The sequence below is a fragment of the Lepus europaeus genome, chromosome 6 (assembly GCF_033115175.1).
Source record: "Lepus europaeus isolate LE1 chromosome 6, mLepTim1.pri, whole genome shotgun sequence".
NCBI lineage: Eukaryota > Metazoa > Chordata > Mammalia > Lagomorpha > Leporidae > Lepus > Lepus europaeus.
Window position 1 is genome coordinate 14,054,116 of NC_084832.1, and position 18,315 is coordinate 14,072,430.

The following is an 18,315-nucleotide window of genomic DNA, read 5'->3' on the forward strand; positions in this document are numbered from 1 at the left end:
TCCTTCTGGTTTGGCTCTTCTCCCGAGGTACGTTTCTTAGGGGTACAGAATTCAGGTGAGATTGTAAGCGGCTGCTTTTGCTGACTTGTACTTGTCACATCCTCTTCAGAGTCCCCGGGGCCGCCCCGACTTCTCTATTGAGGGATCAGTGTCCCCGGGACAGCCAGGAAGGCGGCCTGAGGTCTCCCGGGGCTCCGAGCACACGCAGGGATGAGGCGCTGGGACACCTCGGACACTGCTTACCTCGTCCTGCGGCCTCTGGGGGCTCGCTGTGGGCGCCCCACCGCGCACAGCCGGCGGGCAGAACGGGCACTCCCGGCCCGGAGAGGCGCGGGGCGAAGTCTGCACGCCGCTTCCTCCGGCTCGGCGGGCGAGGCCTCGGGGCTCTGGCCGCTCCTCTCAGCCGCGCTCAGTCAGTCAGCAGACGCCGGGCACACAGTCGCTCCCCGGCCTCCGGACGCTCGGGAACTCCCTCACCCGCCACAGAAGCTGCGCCTCGGCCTGCCGGGCCCAGCCCGGGTCTCGGAAGGCCGCCCGGGGCGCGCGTCCCCTGCGGGCAGCCAGGCGGCGCAGGCTCGCCTCAGCGCCCGAGCCGGCTCGCGGCCCACGCGGGCCACGCGGGGCCCCCACCCGCTCCCGCGCGGCCGGACGCCCCCTGCTCGCGGCGCCGCACCGCCCCCGGGGGGCGTGGGCGCGCGCGCGGGAGCCGCTGGGACGCAGGCCCGGCCGGCAGGCGGCGGCGCGGCGCCTGCGGCCTAGGGCGCCCGCGCGGCCGCCGGGCCTCCTCCTCCTCCTCCTCCTCCCCCCTCCGCCTCCCGGAAGCGCGGGGCGGGGTCCCCGGCCGGGCCGCGGGGGCGGGCGCGGGGGCCGGGCCGGGGCGGGGCGCTCTCGGCGCTCGCGGGCTCGGCCGCTGCTGCGCGCCCACTCCGGGTGCAGGCGGCTGGTACGTGCGGGCCCAGGCCGCCCGGCTCCCGCCGAGACGCAGCGGCGGCGGCTCAGCTCGGCGCCCCGCGCCCCTTGTGCATGGAGACGCGGCCCGCCGCCCGTCGCTGAGCCCCGCCGGGGCTGGGGTGGCCTCGGGAGCCGGCGCGGCCCGCGGGCCTGGTCGCCCGCGCGGATCGCCGCGGCCCGGCCGTCCCGTCCCAGGAAGTGGACGCCCTGCGCGCCATGGCTCACTCCCCGGTGCAGTCGGGCCTGCCCGGCATGCAGGTAGGCGGCCGCGGGCCTCAGGCACTGGGGATGCGGGGCTGGGGCGGAAGCGGCCAACTTGGCGGTGTAAACACGGCCCCCCCCCCCAGGCTCTCCCTTCCGGGGTCGCGTGGGCCGGGGGTTCGGGCCCTGGTCCCGGGGCTGCCCGCGGGCCTGTGGATGGGTGGCGGGGCGCGCGGTGCACCGAGGCCTGGGTGCGGATGTGGGGCGCCGGCGCCTGGCCCCCAAGTCCTGAGCAGTGCGGGGCCTGCGGCGGCCCCGCGCCGGGGGGGACGGAGGGGAAGACGTGCCCTTGGAGGCCCCCCCGGCCCGCGCGGGGCTCGGCTCCTCCGGCGGCGCGCGGGCAGGTGCGGGCCCCCGGCCCGGGGGGGTGGGGGGCGGCCCGGCGCAGGCCCCCGGCCCGGCGCTGGAGTTCCACTTGGCGACCTGGTGGGATTTGGAGGAGTTCCGCGCCGTGGACCCGGCTGTTGGTGCTTTGTGGCTGCTTGGCCTAGCGGTCCCTTTTTTGGGGGTGAAGTGGGGGGAGGCGTTGGATTTTCGATGGTGGTGAACGCCTTCCAAGTTTTTCCTCCGTAGGGGACTCTGTTTCTAGCTCTTGGGAAAAAAAAAAAGTGAACCCCCCCCCCCCCCCATCGCGGGCTAACTTGTGTCCGTGAGCAGGTCGGTAAAGGGTGGCGGCGCGGTGCGGGTTCCAGCCGCGCGTTGCTGCGGAGTGTGCCCCTGAAGTTTTGTTTTTTCCCGGACAGCCCAGCCGGGCGGGAGAACGCACGAGCTTCCGGAGATCGGCAAAAAAAAAAAAAAAAAAAAAAAAAAAAGGTTTTTTTGTTATTTTGTAGACATGGAGGGGAGGGCTGAGGCTCGCCCCTGGACCTCTGCTCCTCCTCCATGGGAAACCATCCCCCTGTCTCCCGAAAACCATAGCCAGAAAGCCTGATTTCATTGTTCAGGTTTGAAATCTAGCACAATAGGAACTCGGTGTCACCACCTCAGTGGCAGCTAGAATTTTAGGCAAGTGTTTTTTTTTTTTTTTTTTTTTTTTGGAGTAACAAACTATCTTAGGATGGGCGGGTGCCAGAGCGTGTTTTTTGAATCTTATTGCGATGTGATGTTTCTGCTGACCACTAGGTAGAAATCTGATGGGGGGAGGGTAGGGTGTTTCCTAACGCTCCGGCTTTGGTTTGAACGTTGGAGGCATCAAGGTCAGGATGAACCGGGTGAAAAAGAGTTTCTGACTAGTAGAGTAAGAAGAACACTTGTAATGTTAAAAAATGCGATTTACCAGTATTTCCTTTAGATTGTTGCCCTGTGTTACACAGGCTGTAACCACAGATTGTCTCAGTGCCATCTGGAAAGGTACCTAAAGCCCCTCGGCTGGTGCTGGGAACTCAGTGTCTGGTCACTGCTTGGTCTCTCATCTTTTTTTTTTTCCCCCTTAGAGTGGGCCCAAATTTTTAAATCTTGGGAAAAAAAGCAAAATTTTGTTTTGAAACCATTGCCGCCTCCCCAGTACGGTGCCTTTGCCAGGTGGTGGTACTAGGGAACTTTTTATTCTGCTTTCTCAGAATGAAAGATGAGTAAAAGTTCTCGGTAGAGAAGAAGAGCATCTTCCTGTGCCTCAGTGGCAGAGGTGTGAGCGTGGCTGCAGACGGTACTGCCCGCCGGTGCGTCGGGCTGAAGCCAGTTCCAGGGTGCCGGTCGGCCGGTCGGGGAGAACGTGCCTTCCCCCTCCCTGCCCCCTGAGACTCTGCAAGCCCTGGGACCGGTCCCTAGAGTTGGGGCTGTGGATTCCATGAGGCACACCTGGCTGTCCTAAGAAGCGCAGGGCTTCTCCTTCCTGTCTGTCCTGTGTCTGACCAGGGGGTATAAGGAGTTGGCTTAAAAGTCCTGGAGGACTGCAGGGTGAATTCAGATAGCCTGGGCAAGCATGCTTAAAAAAAAATTAACCCAGATGAATTAACATTGTAGCGGGAAACTTTTTCAGTGTCTGGCAAGTTATTTTTGTGCCCCCTTGGCTGTTACTGCTTGAGGCAAGGGTGCAGTAAGATACTGTGTCCTGCCTCGGGAACACACTCCCTCTGGCCATGCTGCCTTGTTTTTGTTGCTACTTTTGCAGAACCTACGGTTTGTTTCATTCCCTACTGGAAGTACTGAGGCAATTAGGAAATACACACTGTGCCTTTCGTTTATTCAGTCAGCAGTGTTGAGCGCTCCTGTGCCAGGCCTGATGACAGTAAACCTTAATGTTACAATTTTAATAACTACTTTGTGAAAGTTTCTGGGGTCTTCCAACCCCGTTTTTCTGTTACCAGAGGAGGCAAAGCTAGAAGTCAGGAGCTGAGTGTGGGTTAATAGCTGCGGATGACTAGAACTCCGGCTGACTCGGGGCCGTGAGTGCCCGCACACTCGTTGCACACTCGTTGTTCCTCTCCATGCAGTTCAGATGAAAAGAGCTTGCTGCGGGTGGGGGTAAGGGAGCACCTCTCAGCTGAGCACTTACATTAATTGCAGTGTTCGAAGAATGAGGTTTCTGACTTAGAAATTTCGGCCGCGGAATTCTGGTAGTCCGCTCTGAGGAACCCCTGGGCCCTGATCTGTGGCAGGAGTGGATTTGACGCTGGGACCCGGAGCAGAATTTCAGGAGGCACGGCTCATCCGTGTCACTCCTGTTGTGCTGTGTGTTACTGCGCCGTTGCTGGTTGCAGCGCTGGATGGATTGTGCAGCCCCCTGGTTCATGACGCACAGCATGAAAAAAACAGCATCGCCTGACTCACATGGATGCAGGGCCTGTTAATCCAGCCTGCTTTGAGGTTGTGGTGAACTTAACATGCTCTCATTTCAAAGTGCAGACAATTGAAAGAAGAGCTGAAACACTCGGTTTCTACTTGTTGATGTCATCCTGCCCTCCTCCGTCCCCTTGAGCCCCTTGCGTTGTTCCAGCTGCCTGCGACTGAGGCCTGTGCTGGGAGTGCCCTCTGTACTGGCTTGGTGGCCAGGGGGTTTCGTGGCCGTTTGGGCACGGTGGGAGCTCGTTTCCAGGGCTCTAAGCACCCCCCACTGGGGAAACCTGGGTGCTCTAGCAGTCTGGGAAGTGAAGACAAACAGACGGCAGCCGCATTACATTGTGGTGGAAGGGCTCTTGCACTTCCCCGTGGTGTCTGCTGCCTCCCCGCCAGGTGACTGCCCGAGTCTCCCCGGGGCGGGGGAGGTCAGCTGGCCCAGTGTGGACGCTCAGCGCAGCTGTGAAGTTTGGGTTCTGAGGACACCTGGGAAAGGCTGACGCATGGACCTTTCCAGTGCTGCAGTAGATGGGAATCGTGCAGAGCATGGTGCCAGAGCCATGGGCGGCACAGGCCAGAGCCTCGGGCTCAGTAGCCCCGTGCAGGGCAGGTGGCAAAGCACAGCTGCAAACACAGGGTTCTAGTACGGGAGCCCCCCATCCCCGCCTAGGGAGGCAGCGGGGTGCGCTTTGAACAGGTGAGCGTCGTATTCTGTAGCCCTCCGGGCTTTCTCAGGTGAAGGAGGTTGGAGTCTGTGTTGCAGCACCTGAGGCGAGAAGCAGCCCAGGGTAATTGAGTGTGGGAGGCTCAGGTGGCGGCAGGACAGCCAAAGTGCGGGTTTAGCAGGGGTTACTCCCCTTGTGGTGATGGCAACCCTCAGTGAGCACTCATGCGCACCCCTCCTGCCTGCGTCCTGACCCTCTGGGGGCTGCGTGCCACTGGCGAGTGCCGAGGGCGATGGAGACTGCCGAGTGCCACGGCCACGGCCCCTTCCTCTGGCACCAGATGTAACCACGCTAAGACTTCGTTTTTCTTGGAAGTAAGTTTTTCCTCCTCTCTTTTCTTTCAGAAGGTGGAAGACAGGAGTTTTTTTTTTTTTTTTTTTTAAATTAAAGATAATAACTTTTGCGGGAGTCCAGGACATGGTGTTGCTAATTCCAGATCTGGGAATGTTCTTGATAGCGTTTCACTGAGGCCGGAGAGACCTTCACGGCGGACGTGGTGTCACGTGATTCCGGCTGCGGAGGAGCACAGTGTCCCGTGTCCCCGCACACAGCATTGCTCACCTCACTCCCTGAGGTGCTTCTGGCGGTCTTTGAGCTGCTGTGCTAACGCCTGGAACTGAGCTGCCTCCTTTGCTGCAGGCGGCGTGGCTATTCTTTGGACAGTATGTATTTGTAGTTATGCTTGTTTACATTTGAAAGGCAGAGAATGAGAGAGGCAGAGCTCTTCTGTCCACTGGTTCACTCCCCAAATGCCTGTAACAGCTGGGCTGGGCCAGGCTGAAGTGGAGCAGGAACTCGTTCAGGTCTGCCACGTGGCTGAAAGGGACCCAGGTACTTGAGCCAGCACCTGCTGCCTCCCAGGGTGTGCATAGCAGGAAGCTGGAATCAAAATGGAGCCAGGACTTGAACCTCGCATTTCAGTATGGGGTGCGGGCATCCTAAGCAGTGTCACAGTGCTGGCAAATGCCTGCCCCAGCCGGTGGTTTTGAGGTCCCTGGTATGAGAGGCAGTGTGAGGAGTCAGGCAGAGGGGCCACTGCTCCTTTACTCCAGAGCCAGGGTCTGGAGGTGTCTTCAGAAACATGTCGCTTAGCTCTGTATTTGGGAAATTTCTCTCGCAGTGATTCAGAGTTGCCTGCTTGGAAACTCCATACCTGCAGGAAGTGGCCACACCCAGCCCACCCGCCTATGGTTTTTTTTTATCCTTAGCTCAGCGTGATTATCACTACTGGGATCTTGCGGCCAGAGTGACTGCAGGAAGTAGAAATTGCCCTCGCTTATCCCCGTGTGCTCGGTAGGCGCAGCCTCTGCCTTTGGACTGGTCTGTAGCCCTCCTTTCCCATAATTCCTGTTTCTGCTGTGGGGTGGATTAAAAATCTCTGTGCCAAATGTTTTGGGAAAGAGAAGAAAATGGCGATTCCAGCACCTGGTTGCTGGGGTCAAGGTGGATTTTACTGGCCCTCCACGGCTGTCTGGTTCTCAAGGTTCAGGCTGGGGAGACACAACCAAGATGGACTTTTGCTTGTTGCCAGCATGGGTGGCCCAAGTCTTCCAGCACTGGAGGGCCTGGCTTGCTGACTTGGGGGAGCCTCCGTATGCTTGCCTGACGGTTCTGGGTCAGCAAAGAAACCTTTTTGTTAGTCCCTTGTTGATGAGTGACTAAATGGGGGAAGATTTCAGGCTTTTAAAGAAAGTCTACCAGATAGGCAGCTGGGGTTGTCTTCCTATTATGTGAAGCCTCTTCAGGTTTCCAAGAAGAACTTCAAGCCCTGAGTCTCTAAAGGACCCTTCTTTGTCTATTTTCAGATCTTAGGGTTGTGTCTAGTTTGGGGTGCCACTATTAACATCAGACTGCACACACAGCCAGTTGAGGCAGGCAGTGCGTGGTGTTTCCAGCACTCTCCATGTTTTTTACTTTTACAGAAGGGTGTCTTCGTGACCCTCCTGCGTCGTCATTATCATCATCATCACCAGGTTTTCTTGAGAAGTCAGCTGAGTTGTCCTTGCTTTTGGCAGGAGGGGGCCTCTTCACTGGACGCTGGCTGTGCTGATGGCGGCTGTGTGGCCACACACAGCCGGGAGTGACGCGCGGCCTACCGAGGTTGTGCCGATGACAGCTGTGCCCATGGCAGCCATGTGCCCATGCACAGCCAGGAGTGACACGCGGCTACCGAGGTTGTGCCTGTAAAGTGTCGCGGGGGCGGCATCTTTATTTCCCTGGAGGCCCTGGGTAGCATCTAAAGCGATTCTGAGTTGAGAGCGTCCCCACACTGTGTGTGTGGAACAGGCGGTTTCCTGAGAGCAGGCTGAGCAGCCCCTTCAGAACATGCGTGGAAAGTGCGTGTCATGAAAACAACTATGAAATTAAAGTCTTTTGTCACTAAAACACACTTGCCTTTTCATTCCGTTTCTCCAGACTTTGAAGCATCTTCTGTACCTGACTTTGTGTTGTGTAAAAGTGAGTCATTCTCTCTCCGAGTGTTTTCTCTTCGTGTTTCCCCGAGGAGCAAAGTTGACCCTCAGCATCCTGAGAAGTAATTGGAGTGAAAGTTCCTTACGATGATGGAATGTCTTAAGCATTTACAAATAATATCCTCAGTGTTTTTACATACGGCCTGGCCCATAGGTTATTTTTAAATATGTCGTCTGGAGCAGTCAGACGAGGCTGTTTGGAACTTCTGCGTCCTGCGTTTGTGTTAGAGCAGCAGAGATTCCGCTGGCTTCTGCTGGGGCAGCAGTGATAACGCTGCTGTTTGAAAGCCGGCAGAGGGGCCTGTAGCTGCTCATCTGCTGCAGTGGAGAGCTGCGCCTCCCGCCCTGGGCACGCCGGCTGTTCGTGGTCTTTAAAAATTAATGGGGCAGCGTGATTCAAAGATGGGTACGGAAGTGGAAACCCCCTCAGCCCATCCCCCCGTCCCCTTGAGTGGCTTTTACAGCATCAGTACCTCTAACCCCACTCTGGAGCATGGCCACTGTCCATTCTGCTTACCATCCACGTGTTTGCATGCACATACTTGTGTTATTGTGAATTGCATCAAAACGCAGGCTTTTTGTGGTGTGTTCCATTCAGAACTTTATCCTAAGTCCTGTCTGGATTTCTGCACTCTTCCGTGAGGTTATTTATTTTAGAAAGGCTTATTTATTTAAAAGGCAGAACTAGAGAGAGAGAGAGAGAGAAATCTTTCATCTGCTGGTGCACTCCCCAGATGGCCATAATGGCTGGCTGGGGCTGAGCCAGGATGAAGCCAGGAGCCTGGAACTCCATCCAGGTCTCCCATGGGGGTAGCAGGGGCCCAAACACTTGGGCCATCTTCCACTGCTTTTCCCAGGAGCATTACCAGGGAGCTGGATCGGAAGTGGAACAGCTGAGACTTGAACCAGTGCTCATGGGACGTGGGTGTTGCAGGTGACACTTAACCCGCTGTGCCACAACACTGACCCTTGGGGAGATTATTGAATGTTTTATCTGATGGCAGCGCCTCCTTCAACAGGAGGCCTGTCTGGTTTCAGGACAGATGCGTTCTAGGTGGGAGCACATTCTTGTTTGGCTCTGCTGTCTAGAAAGAAAAGCCGCTGCTTTTGTTTTGGAGAAAGATGGAAAAAATACCTTGCCACTGCCCCAGCAGTGTTTTTGGAAAGCGCTGACTTACTTAATATTATTTTCTATGGTAAATTGCTGTACTTTCATTGGTGTTGAGGTGCCCAGTGCCTAAGTGGCTAAACTGGGGCCACTGCGTGAGGACCAGGGCCCTCAAAGTGTGTGTGTGTGTGTGTGTACACAGGATAGTGCGTGTACACTCAGGATAGCCAAACTGCTCTCCCCTACTCAGCCGCCTCCAGGCTCTGGGTGTGTTTGAATGAGGGGTCTGAGGAAGACAGACAGCTGGACTTCTGCCTGCCTGAGTTGTATTTTTAAAGGTCCTTCAGATGAGTGTGTGTGTGTGTAGTTTTAAAATAGCTTACATTTTATGTGTGTATTTCTGGTTAGTCTTCTTACTTAGTTAAAAGTTTCAGATCCTAGGGAAATCTGCAGGACTACTGTTGAGTGCGAATATTGAGTTAAAATCACTGCAATGAATGAACATCTGGTCCAGATAGGACTTGGCTTTTTGAGTGACAGGGCAGTCGTCACTGATCTGTGGTGTCGCCTTCCTGCACAGGTGCTCAGTGTCAGCGAGGGGCGGGGCCTAGCAGTGGTGCTGAACCCGGGTGCCTGTCCGTGCACAGTACCTGACCTGGGCCTGTGGGCTGTTCAGTGGCAGGAGTGAGGTTGTGGGGGCGGGGGTTTGACCGTCCAGGGAGGCAGTTTGAAGATGAGCAAAGCCTGAGCTCTGTTCTGGAAGAATTTCTCTCAAAGGCAGAAGGAATTTAGACAGATTAAACAGCACAGTGTGTTTAGAAAAACACAAGGAATTTCCTGTTGCTGGGCATGGGGGAAGGCAGGGGCACAGAGCAGTAACGGAGCAGAGGCCTGGCCAGTCAGAAAGGACTCTGCAGGGCCTGCTCTGTGGCACAGTGGGTGAAGCCCTGGCCTGCAGCGCCGGCATCCCGTTTGAGTGCTGGTTCGAGTCCCGGCTGCTCCACTTCTGATCCAGCTCCCTGCTAATGCACCTGGGAAAGCAGTGAAGGATGGCCCAAGTCCTTGCGCCTCTGCACCCACATGCAAGACCCAGAAGAAGCTCCTGGCTTCAGATCGGCTCACCTCTGGCCGTTGGGGCCATTTGGGGAGTGACCCAGCAGATGGAAGACCTTTTTCTCTGTCTCTACCTCTCTCTGTAACTCTCTTTCAAATAAATAAAATAAATCTTTTTTTTTTTTTTTTCTAAAAAGGACTCTGCTGGTTTCCTTGTCCTGCAGCTTACCAGCCCCTGTGATGATCCCACAGACAGTTTTGTTTTTCCCTTTCTTATTTCTCACTTTTTTTTTTTTTTTAAAGATTTATTTATTTATTTGAAAGGCAGAGTTCCGGGGACGAGGGGGTTTTCCATCCACTGATTCACTCCCCAAGTGGCTGCAACAGCGGAGCTGGGCTGATTTGAAGCCAGGAGCTTCTTTTGTGTCTCCCACGTAGGTGCAGGGGCCCAGGGACTTGGGCCATCTTCTGCTTTCCCAGGCCACAGCAGAGAGCTGGATCAGAAGTAGAGCAGCTGGGACTTGAACCAGTAATGCTGGCACCACAGGCAGCGGCTTTACCTGCTACGCCCTAGTGCCAGCCCCTTTCTCACTGTTTTTAAGGGGCACATAGTAATTGTCCTTTCCCGGGAAAGGTGGACGTGCCCAGCATGCCCTGGTACTGGGTTTTGAAAGCACAGTGGCTGGATGGGAGGGAAGGGGCTGCTCGCTGCACTGGGGCCCTCATGGGGGTTGCCCAGGTACGGTGATGCTGCACTGGACTGACCCAGGCTTGGGGCAGGCTTGGTAGTGAAGTCAGAAGCCCCCAGGGTGGTGGCTGCCCTGTGGAGGCATAGGTGCAAGCAAGGAAGCTGTGTGGTGGACAGGAAGTAGAGGAGGAGCAGGTGGTGACAGGCGTGATCTGCTGTCTGAGGAAAGGGTCTGGCTAGCCACTGTGGCTGTTTGCAGCCTGGGCGCTGGTTGAGAGAGAAGGGAGGGGCTGCTTTTCAGACCTCAGGGGAGCCTGGACGTGCCACCCAGCTTCACCTGCCAGTCACAGGTGCGCAGGGCTGAGTGGGCCAGGGGTGCTGCGAGGGGCTCCGCTCTTGGTGAGAATGGTTGATGAGCTGGTTGCCTGTAAGTCAGGAGCAGCTGATAATTTCTAGGTGGCAGGCGTGCCTTTTCTAAAGGGTTGTTAGCTCAGCAGGGGTCAGAGGTCAGGCACCTAACACAAGCGCTTTGCGGTGCGGCCGGGCAGATGTCACTCCTGAAGAGGGCCGTAGAGTGACTTTTGAGGGAGGTGGCGGACTCTTCACAAGGATGTTCCAGTGTCCTGGGCTCTGGTTACACTTGTGGGATTCAGACAGGCTGTCATCCCCCTCCCTCCACCCCCAGGGTGGTTCTGGGGTTTCCAGGGCGGAATCTCAGCCTCCCTGGTTTGGTGCTGCTGGGTTACATGGTGTGATTGTCAGGGCAAACACTCATTGTTCTGTAGGTTTTCCCCCCACTGTAGCCAAGAGAAGAGTAACCCCAGCTAGTGCAAGTAGGAAGAAAGGAGGGAATGGAGTTGCTTCCACACCTAGAGGGCTCCGGTGGCTTCGGTTCTGGTGCTGCGGCACCCGTGGGCAGACTCGCTGCTCAGGTGGGTGCTTCCAGGTACAGGGAGGTGGTCACCAGGAGCACCTGGCTTCCTGTGCCAAGCCAGGGGGCGACGAGAAGGCTTCCTTCCCAGCAGCTCCAGCACAGGGTGAAAGGTGCCAGGTGGCCTGGCCTAGGTGGTGTCTCCAACCCTGTGGGACGGGGCCCTGGCCGGCCCGTGTGCCGAGTGCACCCTGCGGTGAAGGCAGCCTGTGTCCAGCAGTTCCTCGTGGTGGGGGAGGGAGGTCCTGCTCAGGCGGTCTCAGTGCCTAGGTGGTGTCTCCAACCCTGTGGGACGGGGCCCTGGCCAGCCCGTGTGCCGAGTGCACCCTGCGGTGAAGGCAGCATGGTGGGGGAGGGAGCTCCTGCTCAGGCGGTCTCAGTGCCTAGGTGGTGTCTCCAACCCTGTGGGACGGGGCCCTGGCCGGCCCGTGTGCCGAGGCCCTGGCCAGCCCGTGTGCCGAGTGCACCCTGCGGTGAAGGCAGCGTGTGTCCAGCAGTTCCTCATGGTGGGGGAGGGAGCTCCTGCTCAGGCGGTCTCAGTGCCTAGGTGGTGTCTCCAACCCTGTGGGACGGGGCCCTGGCCGGCCCGTGTGCTGAGGCCCTGGCCGGCCCGTGTGCCGAGTGCACCCTGCGGTGAAGGCAGGCGTGTCCAGCAGTTCCACATGGTCGGGGAGGGAGCTCCTGCTCAGGCGGTCTCCGTGCCTTAGCCAAGTGCTGCTGGAGCACGCGGCTAGGGAACATAGGGGTCAGCATACAACCACTCTGGGGTTTTCTGCTGGAACATGGCTTCAGCCCCGGTTCCCAGCAGGAGGGCAGTGCCTGCTGGTCGGGTGGAGGCTGGGCTTATGATGAGAGGGAGACGGTGGGGGTGTGGGGACCCACTTGCTCTGTGAGCAGAGAATCCATGATGTGGTCAGCTGTGGTGGCAGCTGGGTAGTAAGTCGGGAGAATTCCAGGAGAGAGTGGCAGCAGGGGGGGTGGGGAAGGGCATTCTGATGGTGGTGTCGCTGGAATCGTCTCCTGTAACAGCTGTGTGACCTCCGCTTCGTGACGTGCTGGTCTCGTGGAGGTGAGCTGCTGTCACTCTGACCTATCAGAGGCAGACGGTTTCAGACCCTAGGCATCTGGAGATGGCTTTGTACAGAACTTGGCACATTATATCAGAATTCTGGCTTTGTTACTATTTTAGCCAGAGATAATTTTATTAATTAAGGTGAAATGGCCCATTTTAGAAAAAGATTTATTTATTTAGTTGAATGGCAGAGTTAGAGACAGAGGCAAAGAGGTCTTCCATCTGCTGGTTCACGCCCAAGATAGCTGCAGTGGCCAGGGCCAGGAGCTTCTTCTGGGTCTCCTACATGGGTACAGAGATCCATGGATTTGGGCCATCTCCCACATTAGCAGGAAGCTGGATTGGAAGTGGAGCAGCCGGGACTTGAACCGGTGCCCATTTGGGATACTGGCGCTGTAGGCTGCAGCTTAATCTGCTATGCCAGAGTGCCAGCCCTTCAAATGGCCCTTTTTTTTTTTTGACAGAGAGAAAGGTCTTCCCTTACATTGGTTCACCCCCAAAATGGCCGTTACGGCCAGCGCTGTGCCGATCCAAAGCCAGGAGCCCGGTGCTTCTTCCTGGTCTCCCATGCGGGTGCAGGGCCCAAGCACTTGGGCCATCCTCCACTGCCTTCCTAGGCCACAGCAGAGAGCTGGACTGGAAGAGGAGCAACCAGGACAGAATCCAGCGCCCATATGGGATGCCGGCACGCAGGCCACAGTGCCGGCAAATGGCCCATTTTAAAATAAGCTCTGCTCCATACAGAGCAATGGGCATTAAATATCTTTGGTAATTGTGCGCTTTTGAGGGGCTAACTGGAATAATGAGGGCATTTTTACAAAGAGACTTTATTCTTGAGCAGTTTTGAATTCTTAACAAAACAGAGTGAAGGTACTAAGATTTCCCCTGTGCCTGTAGTTCCTGAGCACCCACAGCCTCCTGACCACCAGCATCCCCCTCTCCCTCCCCAGAGTGGTGGGCGTCACTCAGAGTGCATGCTTGGCACCAGAGTTCAGTGGTGGTGCTCTGTGATCTGTGGCTTTGGGCAAAGGTATGGTGACACGTGTGCACCATTACAGGGTCTGGCACGCAGGATCTGATCCCTTTGTCAATTTAGCTCCTCTGGGTAGCTGTGGCAATAAGGGGTGGACAACCACAGGGTGTACCCCCACTCTCAAACTAATGTGAAGGTTCCTTTAGGAAAGGTGAGCTACCCAGTTTACTTAGAATATTCTAGAGGTGACACATGATGAAGTAGGAATCAGCACAGAACCAGGTGATGCTGCTCCCTCAGGCTGACTGAGGTTGAGCTCAGGAATTCGTGACCAGGACTGGCCACTCTGACCTTTAGAACTGAAGCAGAGGGGAGGGGCGGCTCGCAGAGGCTGCTTGATTTTTTGCCTTCTCTCTCTTAGCAGTTCCATAAGAAATGTCACTCCGCTCCTAAGAAGACCCCTCCAGCAGTGCCTCAGCGCTTTTTTTTTTTTTAAGATTTATTTTATTTATTTGAAAGAGTTGCAGAGAGAGGTAGAGACAGAGAGAGAGGTCTTCCATCTGCTGGTTCACTCCCCAGATGGCTGCAACAGCCGGAACTGCGCCGATTCGAAGCCAGGAGCCAGGAGCTTCTTCCCAGTCTCCCACATGGGTGCAGAGGCCCAAGGACTTGGGCCATCTTCTACTGCTTTCTCAGGCCATAGCAGAGGGCTGGATCGGAAGAGGAGCAGCCGGGACTAGAACCGGTGCCCATATGGAATGCTGGCACTTCAGACCAGGGCTTTAACCCACTGTGCCACAGTACTGGCCCCCCTCAGTGCCTTTCATACTCCTGTTGAGGCACAGTACTCATTCCTCAACCAGCAAAGATGTGTCTGCCATGGTACTGCCCCAAGCTAGGATCTGGGCGAGATGCATGAGCTGCACCTGCTGTCCTGAATGAGCTCCCAGGCCAGCGTGTGGCAGGCACTCCACCAGGCACTCGGGGTACGGTGAGGCACAGAGTGGGAGCAGGTAAGGTAGCCTTCCTGGAGGGGGCAGTACTTACATGTACATGTATTTGAGCGGTTCTTGATTTTTTAAAAAATTTTTAGAGACAGACGGAAGAGAGCTTCTGTCCATTGGCTCACAAATAGCTGGGAACCAACCCCTTGAGCCATCAACTGGTGCCTTCCCTAGTGCACATTAGCAGAAGCTGGAGTCAGGAGTGGAGCTGGAACTTGAATCCAGACCCTCCGATATGGGATATGGGCTTCCCAACCAGAGGCTTAGGCATTAGACCCACCCCAGATCTTGATTTTTGTAGTCTGGTCACAGTTTGTAATGTGTACTTTTTTTTTTTTTTTAAAGTCAGGAGTTGATTAACTTAATTCAGAAGGTTTTCTTTGGCCTCATTTAGTTTTGTGGCCTTGGATTTGGACTTCTGAAGCCAGATGGGAAGAGTATGCAAAGTGGGCGTGTCTTTGAGCCTCCAGCTTTGCAGGAGGAGGGGCCTGTGCATCACCTGCTTCCCAGATGGGTGCTGGTTCCAATCGTGGTTGCTCCACTTCAGTGCAGGTCCCTGCTAATTGCCTGGGAAAGCAGCGAAAGATGGCCCAAGTGCTTGGGCCCCTGCATCCACGTGGGAGACCTGGAAGAAGCTCCTGGTTTTGACCTGGCCCAGCCCTGGCTGTTATGGCCATTTGGGGAGTGAGTGAACCAGTGGATGGAAGATCCCCCCCCCCCCCCCCCGACCCCATCCTTCTCCCTCTCTGTGTAACTCTGCCTTTCAAACAAATAAGTCAATCTTTTTTTTTTTTTTTTTTTTTTGACAGGCAGAGTGGACAGTAGAGGGAGACAGAGAGAAAGGTCTTTTTGCGTTGGTTCACCCTCCAATGGCCGCCGCGGCTGGCGCGCTGTGGCCAGCGCACCACGCTGTTCCGATGGCAGGAGCCAGGTGCTTCTCCTGGTCTCCCATGGGGTGCGGGGCCCAAGAACTTGGGCCATCCTCCAGTGCACTCCCTGGCCACAGCAGAGAGCTGGCCTGGAAGAGGGGCAACCGGGACAGGATCGGTGCCCTGACCGGGACTAGAACCTGGTGTGCCGGCGCCGCAAGGCGGAGGATTAGCCTACTGAGCCACGGCGCCGGCCAATAAGTCAATCTTTTAAAAGAAAAGAAAAGGAAGTGTGAGTCCCCAAGCTTCCATGGGAGGATAGCATCTTGGGAGGCCCTCCCGGGATGTAGTGATTGAAGACAAAACTCACAAGGTGGCTGCTGCTATTTAAAATACAAAAGGCAGAGAGAAGAAGCAGCAAGAACACTTTCACCTCCTCTGAAGAATTGCCCAGTTGTAAATGACTAAGAGTTTCCTGATTCAGGAACAGTGATGGAAGTCTGTCTGGAGAGCCGTGTTCTCCCGTCAAAGGGGAACCTGCAGCTCCACGGTTCTAGCCGCTGTGAGTAGGCTGTATTCATGAGTTAATAGTGTGTGTGGGTGACCGCCTGAGTGAGAGAAGTCAGGATCGTTAAACTAAGGAGGTGTGAGCCTTGTGAGCCCCCCCCCCCCCCCATTGCTGAAGCCTGGTCCCCAGTGTGTTCAGAGCTGGGCCTCTAGGAGATGCTTGAGGGGCCTGGGGAGGACCCAGCTACTGGGGCTCTGTGCCAAGAGGTCAAGGTGGATTTGAACCCCCCACATCTGGCTCCCAACCCCTGTTCTGTTCTTTCTGCTCTGCCTGTTCTCCAGTGGCTGTGCCTTTTGGGGAGCACGGTGAGGGATGGCTTCATCTGCCGTGGGCGTAAGCAGCAGAGCGCTGTGTGTTTTCGAGCTAGTGGAGTATTCAATTGCTTAGGTAATTGCGACTGGTTTTGGGGCATTGAAAGGTGCTTGCAGTGTTGTGTGTTTTCTGTCTGTCAGTTGGTCAGAAAGAGTTGGTGAGGAGGCCACAGTTACTGGGGAGGATGCCTGAGCCCCCGTGTGAGCCTTGCATGGAGAACCGCGTTTCAGTTAGCAGTTCTTTCTGGTCATGCCTCCCCACCCGTAGCTGTCACACCAGGCATGTGCAAAAGCTGTCTCAGCACGAAGACTGGGAAGACGGCTCACAGCAAACCACGGAGGGGCTTCCAAAGTTGCACCGTCTTTTAAACCTTTCTTGTTGTGGAAGGTTGTACCTTATAACGGGTCGGGCAAGAAGGGGCACTGAGGAGGTGAGGACTTCGGTGGTCAGGCGTGAGTAGCTCTGGAAGGGTTCACGGGGCAGCACTGACAGCCTTCTGCCGGTGGTTGAGAAACTCACCTGCTTGGCCCCAGCCTGGGGCTTGCCTCTTCACACCCTTTTGGAAGTGGGAAATGGGAGTTTGGTTTTCTGTCATGGGTAGCCTCACCTGTACTGTGGACTGGAGCCAGCACCTGTTAGCAGGTGACACTTGGAAGATAAGCTGGCCTGTTTGTCTTTGGGTTGATTGAGCTGGGGACCAGGCAGGAGTGGCAGGCTGGTGGTGAAGGGCACCTGTCAGGAGCACCTGGGTTTTCCAGGGCACTGGAGAAATCCCCTGTTCACTGTAGTCTTGGCACAGTGGGGTCACCCTGTGACTATGGTTCCATCCATGGGTAAGTGTTATGTCTGGTCTGATGATCATCAAAGAAAAATAGCAAAACCAGAAACAGAAAAGAGCCCTAAAATGAATTACTCGGTGTTGGTTGGTTGGTTTGTATGACATGTGGTGTCTGGGAGCTAAGTAGGCCTTTGAAAGTAGGGGCTGGAGCTGGGGCCTCTTTATTGGTGGCCCAGGTCGTTTGTGTCTGCCTGTGTCTGAGCCACCTCTGCTGCCGGCGTCCGAGATGGTGCTCGGCCCCCTCGACGGCCACCCAGCCCCACCACCGTGGTCACCTTCTGTGCCGCGCTTTGAGTGGAGCGCGTTGTGTGTGGGAGGTGTCCTGTTCTCTTCACCTTCTTCAGCGAAACCTAGAGGGACAATTTTATGAGTAGCGTTGAATTGTATCCATTTCTGAAGAACTTCTCCTGATCGCCCAATTTCTTTCAACTTTGGTGTTTCTCTTTTGGCTGCAGAAAAAGTTTTAATGAGTTCTAAAATCCTGTTTTCTGAAATTTCCAGATAGTTTTTAGTGTCTGTTGATTTTTCCTTATGGAGAGCGTTGTTTAATTCAATAATGACGGTGCTCGGCGTAATATAATTCGGGGGTTTAATCTGCTACAGAAGGACATTTGCTGTTCTTGCTTCTTAGCTGTTACCCAGAGTGATTGACAGTCGTGGATTCGAGTTGTCCAGTAACCCGCCGTGGTTTGATCCAAGAGTAAACCTGAAGTGTTTCTCCTGAAGTCAGGTTTGGCCTTTCCTCTCTCTCTCTGGCGGGTGTGCGTGTTCCTTTGGGAGCTCTGCTTTTCCCAGAGCTCACGTGTGTAAAATGGGCTCATGGTGCCTGGGACAAGGTAGGAACGGATAAGGAGGAAGCAGAGATGAGGAAGCTGTTAGGATTTCAGTGTTTTCTTTGCGTACGTCTGAGTGAACCCACTCCCTCCTCCGGCTAAAGTGAAACCAATTCCTGTGATGAGTCCTGCGTGATGACTGCGTAGGGTTTCATACATGAGTCTTTTCACTTTCCTTAAATTCCTCCAAGTGGGAGTTTTCCTGTTGTTTTCATTTTCAGGTACAGTAGAGAGGTGTATGTACACTCTCTTGCTTTTGTATCATCTTTTTTATATGTATATATGTTTACATGAGCTTTTTTAAAGGTTTATTTATTTATTTTAAAGAGTTACAGAGGGAGAGGGAGAGAGATCTTCCATCCGCTGATTCACTCTCCAAATGGCCTCAAAGGCCAGGTCTCAGCCAGGCTGAAGTCGGCAGCATCCTGTTCTCCCATGTGGGTGCCAGGGGCCCACGCCCTTGAGCCATCTTCAACTGCTTTCCCAGGCCGTCAGCAGGGAGTTGAATCAGAAGTGGAGTCAGGTGGGACAGGAACCAGTACCCACATGGGATGTTTGGATTGCAGGCAGCAGCTTTACCTGCAATGCCACAACACCAGCCCCTGTGTTTTCTTTTTTAAAAATTTTAATTTATCTTCATTTTATTTGAAAGGCAGAGAGAGATCTTCCATCTGCTCCTTCTCTTCCCAGATGCATATGACAGCCAGGGCTGGACCAGGCCGAAGCCAAGAGCCTGGAACTCAGTCTGGCTCTCATGTGGGAGGCAGGGAACCAAGTACTTCAGCCATCACCTGCTGCCTCCCAGGGTGCATGTTAGAGGCAGCTGGATGGGAAGCAGAGCTGGGATTGACCTAGGCACTCCAGAATAGGATGCGGGGGTCCC

General features: G+C 55.4%; 1 protein-coding gene across 1 annotated transcript in view; it reads left to right on the forward strand.

Annotated features, from left to right (window-relative positions):
- The first annotated feature begins 1,100 nt into the window (after positions 1 to 1,100).
- The window catches only part of STK24 (serine/threonine kinase 24), an 88,556-nt gene continuing 71,341 nt past the window's right edge, over positions 1,101 to 18,315 (forward strand). The window contains exon 1 of the mRNA XM_062193999.1: positions 1,101 to 1,209. Within this exon, the coding sequence (XP_062049983.1) occupies positions 1,168 to 1,209 (42 nt within the window). The 5' untranslated portion in view covers positions 1,101 to 1,167. The remainder of the gene's footprint in view (positions 1,210 to 18,315) is intronic.